Source organism: Carlito syrichta, unplaced genomic scaffold, assembly GCF_000164805.1.
Source record: "Carlito syrichta isolate Samal-C Ts95f unplaced genomic scaffold, Tarsius_syrichta-2.0.1 Scaffold303197, whole genome shotgun sequence".
In the NCBI taxonomy this organism is placed as follows: Eukaryota; Metazoa; Chordata; class Mammalia; order Primates; family Tarsiidae; genus Carlito; species Carlito syrichta.
In genome coordinates, this window is record NW_007247293.1 from 2,209 (window position 1) to 13,251 (window position 11,043).

General features: G+C 42.5%; 1 protein-coding gene across 1 annotated transcript in view; it reads left to right on the forward strand.

Annotated features, from left to right (window-relative positions):
- The first annotated feature begins 3,412 nt into the window (after positions 1 to 3,412).
- LOC110595636 overlaps positions 3,413 to 11,043 on the forward strand; it is a 17,748-nt gene continuing 10,117 nt past the window's right edge. Inside the window, exons 1-2 of the mRNA XM_021712347.1 lie at positions 3,413 to 3,537; positions 10,171 to 10,914. Of these exons, the coding sequence (XP_021568022.1) occupies positions 3,413 to 3,537; positions 10,171 to 10,693 (648 nt within the window). The 3' untranslated portion in view covers positions 10,694 to 10,914. The remainder of the gene's footprint in view (positions 3,538 to 10,170; positions 10,915 to 11,043) is intronic.

Below are 11,043 nucleotides of genomic sequence, written 5' to 3' on the forward strand. Positions count from 1 at the left end.
GTGAGACGCTGACTCAAAAAAAAAAAAGATGTGTAATTTGCATGTAGTAAAACTCACCCTTTTTAGGTATACAGTTCTGTGGATTTTAACTAATAGAGTACTATTGTATTGATTGATGCATAAGTTCATAGTGTTTTCTATTTGCCATGAAATGCAAATGTCACACAATGGTTGACTGGTCACAATTCATCACATTTGCCAATTCTCGGGTTGACTGATGCGGATCATCATGGATCAAAGCATTTAAATGGTCTTCATCAAAGTCCAATGGTCTTCCTGAACGCGGAGAATCACTCAGGTCAAAGTGGCCCTTTTTGAAATGAATGGCGTTCTCCCCACACACAGTACAGATGTTTCAAGCCACCTCCGCTGCCTTTTCTCCTCCGTTAAACCCAAACAAAAATATATTGGAAGTGTTCGCTATTTTCCATTTGACACTCCGTCTTCTTTAGCCCACAAATAGCAGTAACTTTCTTCAGATCTGCAAAATGCAAGGTGTCTTCACAGGCATAACATCGTCACTCCAAATGACAAATGACAAACGGTGAACTCTCAACACTTCAATGTTGCTATGACAAAAACAAACGCTATGAGCTTATGCATCAACCTAATAATGTGACTATTTTTTTCTTTATTCTTTTTTTTTTTTTTGAGTTGGAGTCTCACTCAGTCGCCCAGACTGGAGTGCAGTGGCTGCTCCCGGCCACCGCAGCCTCACCTGCTGGGCTCCAGCGATCCTTCCGCCTCAGCCTTCCGAGTAGCCAGAATTACAGGCATGTGCTACCACACCCAGCTGATTTTTAGATTTATTGTAGAGATGAGGTCTCGCTGCCCAGGCGGGTCTCAAACCCATGGGTTCAGGCAATCCACTCACCTCAGCCTCCCAAAGGCATGGGATTACAGGCTGAGCCACTGAGCCCGGCTCTTCTTTATTCTTAACAGATGTTTGAATTCATCAATAAAGATAAAGGCGACTTGGAATACTTATTTTTTCCTTTTTTCTTTTGAATTGGAGTCTCACTCTGTTGCCCAGGCTAGAGTACAGTGGCATGCTCACGGCCACTGTAGCCTCCACCTGCTGGGCTCAGGTGATCCTTCCAGCTCAGCCTTCCAAGTAGCTGCAACTACAGGCAGGTGCCACCACGCTCAGCTAAATTTTTTATTTATTGTAGAGATGAGGTCTCACCAAGTTGCCCAGGCTAGGCTCAAACCCCTGGGCTCAGGCAATCCTCTCACCTCGGCCTCCCAAAGTGCTGGGATTACAAGCATGAGTCACTGCACCTGGCCAACTTGGAATACTTTAATATCTTGCTATGTCACCCAGGCTGACCTTTTTTTATTTTGAGTTGAAGTCTTACTGTCACCTAAGCTGGAGGGCAGTGGCATAATCAGAGCTCACTGTAGCCTTGACCTTCTGGACTCAGGCAATCTACTGTAGCCTCCCAAGTACCTGGGACTACAGGTGTGTGCCTCTATGCCTGGCTAATTTTTTGTAGAGATGAAGTCTTGCTATATTGCCTAGGCTGGTCTCAAACTCCTGGGCACAAGCAATCCTCCCTCCTCAGTCCTAAAGTGCTGGGGTTACAGGTATGAGATACCATGCCTGGCCAACCCAGGCTGTTCTGGAACCCCTGGCCTCAAGTGATCCTCCTGCCTCAGCTTCCCTAAGTGCTTTTATAACAGATTTGGACCACTACACCCAGCCCAAGTTTAACTTCTATAGAGGAGAAGACATTGGTAAATTTTGTAGGAAATTAACAATTGGAAATACCAGAAAATTATGATTTAATTGAAAGCAAGTCAGCAGGATTCACATCTTATCAACCTCAGTGATGTGAAATAACTTCTGAGTCTGATAATTATCAGTTGAGGGAAGCCATGAGCCAATTACTTGGATTTTAGGATGAAGTACCATGAAAAGAATACTATACAAACAACTAATCTAGAAGTTGGATAAGTATGGCATGGGGATGGACTACTTAAGTAGATTAAACATTGACTTTGATATCAAAGTGTGAAATAGTTTCTAATGGATGGATTACAAAACTCCAGGGATCGATATTAGGACCAATTTTATTCATTTTATATATCAATGACTTGGAAGAAGAAACACGCAGTAAGCCTGTCATACAAAACTAGAGGGAGGGTCAGTCAATACAGAGAAGAAATGAAATGACTTGAGTAGACTAGGCACATAAGCAGATAAGTGACTTATTCAATTCATTATGGAGGAAATATGAGGTAGAAAGATTATCTCACAGTGATGTGAAATCAAAATGTTCAAGACAGAGGAAAAAGCGAAAACTCATGAGACAACTAAATAAGCATGCTAGGAAGAAATTAAAGTAATTCCAATGATATATGGAAAACAGAACTATGGACTATAGAACTTAAAAGAAATATGTTTTTGATATAGTAGAAAAATAATGTAACTCATTGAAATACAGAGAGAGAGAGAGAGAGAGAGAGAGAGAGAGAGAGAGCGAGCGCATGTGTACACGAGAGTGCACAGAAATAAGGTCATTTTCTGTTAAGGATGATAAAACTCTTAAATTATGGTGTTTATCTGTTCCACAAATCTTTTAAATTAGGTGACTTCATCACCTAATTTATTTGTTTTATACTTTACATATACACTGTATCAAATGGGTCATAATAAAAACAATCAAAGATTTCCTTATGTCTTTGATGGCTTGTTCAGCTGGTCTGTAACAGTTTTGTGACCCCTTTATGATCAGCTGATCATATTACTAACAGTTTCTCCATTAAAATAAGAAGTCTGAAAGTTTAATCCTAAAATAATCCAAATTCATGGTTCTTTGATATCAATGAATTGCTTAACAGATATCTGTCAATTAACTTCTATTTGCTCAACACTGTAGAATTGTTTCTTGACTTTTTTCATTGAACAACACGACTCCTTTGATAAAACATAAAAATCTCACTTTTTCCTTTAATATTTCAAATTCAAATAAGTTAAATGTCATAGCGTTGGGTTTTTTTTTTAAGTTCTTGTGGGACAAAGCAGTATTTTGTTTTCAGATGATACCTCTTTCTTTCCTTGCAAATCACTGCTTAAGAGTCACAGAGGAAAAGCAAGATATTATACTTGTGCACAAAGCGCTTGTGATTTAAACTGTGGTGACAATGCTAAATCATGAATGAAATGCAATATTAAGGGGTACACTTCAAGGTTAATGGAAAGTTAAAGACGAGGGAATGACCAATAGCTGGAAGCAATGGCTTTATGGAAAGCCGTTAAGACGTGAACTGAAGGGAAGGAGGAAGGAAGAGCTGGGTGGCAGAGAGTGAGCAAACTCTCAAGGGTGAGAGTGACACTAAGGAGTTGTGAGGAGATTCTCATTGGATATTCGTTAGATCACAGAAATCACTAAAGTTTTTTTTGAGCCAGATGAATTTGGTGGCGGATGTAGAACAGCAAGGAGCAGGAAAGTTTGGAGTCCTGTCCAGGGCTACAGAAGTCTGTGTGGTGAACAGCATGCTTGGATCCCACCAGAAGGAGCTGACTGACCCCCAGTGATTCCTGAATTTAGAGGGCAGTCCTTCTGCAGTGCGTCCGGTGGATTGTAGACTTTCTCGCTTATTCAAATTTGTATACGTTTATCTTTTGCTTCTTAAGTGGATTATCTGCTTCTTGAGAGTAGGGGCCATGGCGTGTCTTGAAGAGCAGGGTCAATAACTTTTGTGATTTTCACAAACAGGTAGCTGAGTGACACTGCAGGGCAACTTGTCAGCACCTGGTAAGTGGCTGCCTATGGAAGAGGAGGGGAGATGTGTCCAAGAGGTTTCTGAGAGAGTGATGGTATCACTGACAGAAACAGAAGTGTTGGAGGCAGGGAAGCTGGCTCTATAGAGAAAGGCAAGAGTTTAGCTTTGAACATCTGAGGTGGAAGTGAAAATGAGAGATTTGGGAGGAATTGACAGTGCTTAAGGATCTGGAACAGAAACTCAGATGACAGGAAATAACTGAGGAGGTGTGGGGCTGCGTTTGGATGTGGGCTGAAGCTGCAGAATATTGGGCCTCCAGGAGTGGGGTTTGAAAGAAAACTTGGGGAATCAGAAACTGAGTTTGGAGGAATGTTCTTATTTAGCAACCAGAAGGCGGGGCACGGTGGCTCACTCCTGTAATCCAAGTACTTTGGGAGACCAAGGCAAGAGGATTGTTTGAACCAGGAGTTCCAGACCAGCCTGGGCAACATAGCAAGATCTCGTCTCTACCATAAATAATAAAAAAAAATTAGCCCAGCATGGTGGTGTGGGCATGTAATCCCAGCTACTTGGAAGGCTGAGGCGGAAAGATCCCCTGAGCCCAGCAGGTTGAGGCTGTGGTAGCTGTGATTGTGCCACTGCACTCCAGCCTGGGCAACAGAGTGAGATTCTGACTAAAATAAATAAATAAACAAATAAACAATCAAACAAATAAATAAAAAATTTAGTGACTGGAAGGAGGAAAAAACCTTGCAGCTGCACTGTCCAATATAACAGCCACTAAGCACATGTGGCCATTCAAACTGAAATTTACATGAATTACAATGAAATAAAATGAAACCTCTCAGTTCCTCAATCACACTAGCCACATTTCAGGTTCCCAGTGGCCACATGTAGTTAGTGGCTACTGTAATGGACAATGTAAACATAGAATATTTCCATCACCACAGATAATTTTTTTATGGGACATTACTGCAAAGATACAGAGAAATATTCATTTGCAAGAAAACCAGAAAGTAGATAACATTTCAAGGGAGGAGCGAGTTTGAAGGAGGAAATGCTTACAGTGTCAAGTGCTGAAATTGGGTGTAGAGTTAGAAAGGCAGTAGGAAGAGAACAAGTTATTGAGACCTTGGATAAGGAGAGAAAAGGAAGATAGCAGCTAGAGACAACCGAAGAGTTATATTGTTTTTATTTTTAATTTTTTTCTTTTTTTTGAGTTTGGGTCTCTGCTGCCCAGGCTGGAGTACGGTGGCTTGATCACGGCTCACAGTAGCCTCCACTTCCTGGGTTCAGGTGATCCTTCTGTCTCAACCTCCAGAGAGCATCCTATTCCCTAAAGTCAGGTAAAAACTGTCTTCAATACTTTCTACAGTTCTCTTCAGTCTTGTCCCAGCTATGCCATTCTTTATTTTTTTCCCCTTCCTCTTTTTTTCTTTTTTTTGTAGTATCATTCTGTTGCCCAGGCTGGAGTGCAGTGGTATGCTCACGGCCACTGCAGCCTCCATCTACTGGACTCAGGCAATTCTTTCACCTGGACTCAGGCAATTCTTTCCAGCCTTCCAAGTAGCTGGAAACACAGACGTCCACCACCACACCTGGTTACTTTTTTGTTTTATTGTAGAGATGAGGTCTCATCATGTTGCCCAGGCTGATCTTGAACCCCTAGGCTCAGGCAATCCTCTCACCTCCACCTCCCGAAGTGTTGGGATTACAGGCATGAGCCACTGCGCTGGGTCTCCCCCCTTTCTCTTAACTTCTGTAGCTAGACTTTGAGTATGGTGGTTCTTTTGGGATTAGTTGACATATGTCTGGTTTATGCGATTAAAGGAAAGAAAAATTCCATTCTAAGATAATGATTGAATCATGAAATAAAAGTATGAATACACTTCATGCTGAAGGTTGTTGCTCATCATTTAAGGACATCCACGTAGTAAAGTCACTTCTTGAATTTGCTAATTTACAACCAAGAGAATTTCTAGCATTCTCTATTCTTCTAAGATAGGTTATTAACAAGGTAAACCATTTTTTTTCTTGGAAAATTGCCATGATTCACAATCTAATGTCAATGGACTGAGCTTTCTGGACTGACACGAAGATCACTTCAGAGGTGTTGTGAATTAGGAATTTCAGAATACTAAGAAATATCAATGTGCTGGATAAAAGGAATGAGATTTCTTGAATTATAAGGATATCAGGCCATGGTAATGTTGTTGGTGTGGAGCTTGAATGAAAATGAGGACCTGGTTGGGCTTGGTGGCTCAGCCTGTAATCCCAGCACTTTGGGAGGCTGAGGCCAGCGGATTGCCTGAGCCTGCAGGTTCAAGACCAGCCCGGGGAACTTGGCAAGACCTTGTCTCTACAATAAATAAAAAATTATCTGGGTGTGGTAGTGCGCGGTTGTAGTTCCAGCTACTTGGAAGGATGAGGCAGAAGGATTGCCTAAGTTCAGCAGGTCAACGCTGGGGTGGCTGTGAGCGTGCCACTGCATTCTAGCCTGGGTGACAGAGTGAGACTCCAAGTCAAAAAATAAACAACAAAAAGAAAATGAGGACCTAACTCATTTGGGGAAGATTATCTTGAAAGTGGTCAAATAAATTTTATCATATAGTATTTTTCCATTAATTTTACTTTTATCAATCATTGTTTTGACGAGCTTTCTGCTTAATATCACACATCTACAACATGTCAGGTATTGGTTAGAGCATTCAAAATACAGGCCTTCTAACACAAGAAGTTCAAAAGAGCTTAAAGACTTGCTTTAAAAATGATCTTCTTGGCCAGGTGCAGTGGCTCATGTCTGTAATCCCAGCACTTTGGAGGCTGAAATGAGAAGATAACTTGAGACCAGGAGTTTGAGACTAGCCTGGGCAACATAGGGAGACCTCATCTATACAAAAAAAAAAAATCAGATGGACGTGGTGGTGTGTTCCTGTAGTACCAGCTACATGGGAGACTGAAGTGGAAGAATTGCCTGAGCCCAGGAGGGTGAGGTTGCTGATTGTGCCACTGCATTCCAGCCTGAGTGACAGAGTGAAATCCAGACTCAAAAACAAACAAAAAACCTTCTTTATAAATACGTTCTAATTTTATCCACTTTGCGCTTTATCTTTTTTTTCCCTTTATTTTTCATATAACAGGTTGGTGAATCTTTTAAAGTAATCATGTAAGAAGACTTGATATGTTGATTGTCGAGAATGATCAATGTGGATTTGAATCCTATCACGTATTTGAAAGCAACACTGAGCAAATTTCATAATCTTGCTATGCCTCAGTTTCCTCATCTGTAAAATGGTAAAGCTATAATACTTATCTCATAGGGCTGTGAGGATTAATAAAGTTAAAGACATAAAGGACTTGGCACATTAAAAGTTCAAAAATGTTACTGCAACCTTTTGTTAAATTAAGAAAAAAATATGGTTTTTGAGGGTTTTCTTTAGAAAGAAACTGAAGAAGTATGAATTAGATAAAGTATACCGAGTTATTGTAAATTAGAATGTTTCTGAAGTGTGATTATGTAAATAGAACAAATTAAGATTCTTGAAATCCAGTGTGAACAGGTTAAATAGATCTAGGGTGGGTAAAAGTAGGGGTAGAATCATAAACAACAAAAGCTATGTTTATGAGATATTGATTTAGGTTGAATGATGTCAGACTGCTGCCCTTTTAGATTAAAAACAATACAAAACAGTTGAATACTGGCAATTCATACACTCCACTTGAGAGATGTCTAGGAGTGAAGAAATGCCGGAAGTAGGAAGTGTGAAGGAAAGGGCATAGTCCTTCAGGTATGGTGTGGTTAACCAGGGCTGTCACTGTCACCATGGCTAGGCTTTTGTATTTGCAGATCAAACAATATTTAGTGGCCTCTTCTCTTTGTAGGGAAGAGGGGTTGGAGATGAGTGAAAGATTCCATGCCTTTGGGGACTTTTGACCTTCATCCCATTTCCAAAAGATTTAAGAAAACTTCCAAAAACACATACAAACTTTTTTAAAATTGAGAAAATTGAGAAGGGGAAATAAAGTTATATGTCTCCTACGATGTAAACAGTGGCCAGTACAGAGCTTCCTCAAATCATTTTGGAAAGGAGAAAGTAAAAATAATGTCCAGTATCATGTTTCTCTCCATTTAAGTAACTGCAGTTTTGGGTACCTATATACATGTAGCAGTTGGTGCCATTGAGAGACAGCTTTCTACTAGGAAAATAAGTATCTTTTAATTAAACTATTTCCAGATTTAACTGCAATATTGAAATAGGTAGGAAGAGATGTTCTTTCAAGAGAATATCATCATTTCTAGTCATCTTTTAAGAATATTCCATGATAATAACTCATTTCAAGTGTGGTCAAGAGAGTTCGCTGAATTTGGCTGTAGTAGTGAAAGATGCTTTTGGTATACATCTCTTTCAAATTTGTACAATTTATGGGGTACATGTGATATTTTGATACATGCATACAATGTGTAATAATCAAATCAGGGTATTAGGGTATCTATCACGTTGAACATTTTTTTTTTTTTGAGTTGGAGTCTTACTCTGTCAACCAGGCTGGAGTGCTGTGGCATGCTCAGCGCTGTTCGTGGCTACCATAGCCTCAACCTGCTGGGCTCAGGTGATCCTTCTGCCTCAGCCTTTCAAGTAGCTGGAACTACAGGCGCACGCCACCACTTCTGGCTGATTTTTTTATTTACTGTAGACCAAGCTGGTCTCTAATCCTTGGCTCTGGCAATCCTCTCACCTCAGTCTCCCAAGGTGCTGGGATTATCATGCCCAGCTTCACCTTGAACGTATATCATTTCTGTTGGGGACATTTCAATCTTCTCTGCTATTTATGTTTTATTGCTAACTACAGTCACCCTATTGTGCTATCAAACACTAGAACTTATTCCTTCTAATGGTATGTTTCTCCCATCAACCAACCTCTCTTCATTTTCTGTACTGCACTCCCCCCTACCCCATATCTCTTAAAAGCATTGCATCAAAAGCAGAATAGTTGGTTCAGGCAGGTTATTTTCTCTTTTTCAGAAAGATTAGAAGTGTTTTTTGCATGTCAGAGTTGTCTAAGGGAAAAAAAAAAAAAAAAAAAAGGAAAATTTCTTTATGTCATTTGTCAATTGGTATCAATGAAGAAATGAATGTCCTTTGTGGGTCCTATTTAGACCCATAAGACATCCTTGCTCATGAAAAAAACTGAAAATACCTGAATATCCCTTCTAGGGAAAGAGCTACACTCTCTAGCCAACATATCCAGGCAAGAACACAGATGGATGATACTGTGTCTTCCCTTCCTCTCTCACTCCACTTTTTATCTCTGTCCTGCTCTTCAAGTTACTTATCCCTCTTTTTCTATTCCCCTCCCATCAGCTTATTCTTTTACTTTCCTTTAAAAATTTAAGTGTAAAATAGTACACCAGTTATACTATTCAACTTTTAAAGTGCTGCTTCTAGTCAAAAGGACTTACTATCGAAGAGATCAACTCTATTGTTAGACTCAGAATTTTGAATCTCATTTCTGCATGTTTGTGGTTTTTAGGTCAATTCCCTGGAAATCTGATCTTTTGTACAAAGAAGTGCAAAGTAACCATACAATGTTTCCGATTCTATAAGCATAAGTGGCAAGTGTTAAGTGCTTTGGAACTGGGATGCAAACTCAGTATCTCACAAATGGGGTTAAGAATTTTTTTAGTTAGTGGACACAAAATCTAGTCAAGTGCTTGGACTTCATAAGCTCATACCCCACACAACTTCATTCAACAAACAAAATATAATAATCACCGTAACCGGAACACTGATTTTTGTTTGAATCAGATATCTAATAAAAGGGGTATTGTGGACAGTGTTTCCACCTCTCCAATTTGACCTTTCTTGGCAACTACACCTAAAGGTAACAGGCAGAGATGTCTCTTAGTTGGCAAAACACACATAAAACCTGAGCGTTTTCCCCCAGGATGACAGCAACTATCAAGGATGCCAAAAATGAAAGATGTCAACTTAATCCAATAAGTGAAACAAGATTTTATAGTAGAACAAAAATGTTCCAAGAAAAAATAAAAAGCACTTTACTGAGATTCACTACTTAAAAAATGTTGGCAATTGTTGATGGGGTTTTCAGAAGGTATTTGGGATCAAGAGGATCAAGCAGAGAATATGTTTGTGCAGCAAAACGATTATGTGATTTGTTAAAAAAAAAATTCTGCCCCACTGAAAGCATATATACACGTATAAAAGAAATATGCTGCAAGTGGCTGTGCTACTGGCCAGAATTAGAGCTCTCCTTCCGTGTTAGGCGACTCGAGATTCTCTCTTGCATTCAAATGCCTGCCTCCAGGGTAGGTGAAAGTGGGAGACCGACTGGAAACCTGGGGCTAAGGGGGATGGGGCCGAGATGGCTCGGGCTGCGAATCTGAGCGCTGAATGTGTGCGAGAGAAAATCCTCCTCCAGCCTCGGAGGGGGTGTCTCCCCCAATACCAGCTCCCTCCCCCCGGGCTCGTGGGGCGGGTCTGGTTTGCTCAGTAGCAGCAGCGGCCGCAGCAGCAGCCCCAGGGCTGAGCGGTGGTGGCCTCCTGACAGCGCAGGGAAGCGGCGGCTCGGAGAGCGCGAGGCCCTGGGGAGATCCGGCCGAGGCCGCCGCCAGGATGGAGGAAGCGTCGAGTGGAGCCGGAGCCAACGGGGACGGATTTCCTCCCCAGCTCAGCTCCCCTACAGCTTGGCGGGGCCTGCTCCAAGCGCCCGCGAGGTGGAAGAGGCCTGCGCCTCGGGCCTGGCAGCGGCAGCCGGCGAGCGAGGCGGGCACAGCGGGGTAACGGGCCAGCCGCGGCCGCTCTCGGGAACCTACGCCGCCACGGCCGCTCATTGTCTCTCCCCTTCCACCCGGGGGGCAAACAGGAAGCGCGCCGCCTGGCCAAGCGACGGACGGGCGTCTGGACCAATGAGCACAGCCGACGGAGAGCGTGGCGGCGAATGAGCGCCAAGAAGAGGGGCGGGAGTTCCGGGCGGGCTGTCACCCTCTTCCCCCCTTTTGGGCTGGAGGCTCCACCTTTTGTGTTTCCCGCACAGTCAATCAAAATAGGAAAAAAAAATCCCCGGACCGCTCCGGCCGTGTCCGCCGCCGCTTCCCGCATCCTCTCCCGCCGCCGCCGCCTTCGCTCCTCACCATGTGTAAGGCGGCGGGGAGCCCCGCCTGAGGTGCCCTAAACACACTATGACCGGTACGTAAAGCCGAGAGAGAGCAACCCTTGCTGCTGCCGCCGCCGCCGCCGCCGCCGACCACAGCCAGCCCGGGGCCGCCGCCGCCGGCCCCGGCCCCGTGTGTGC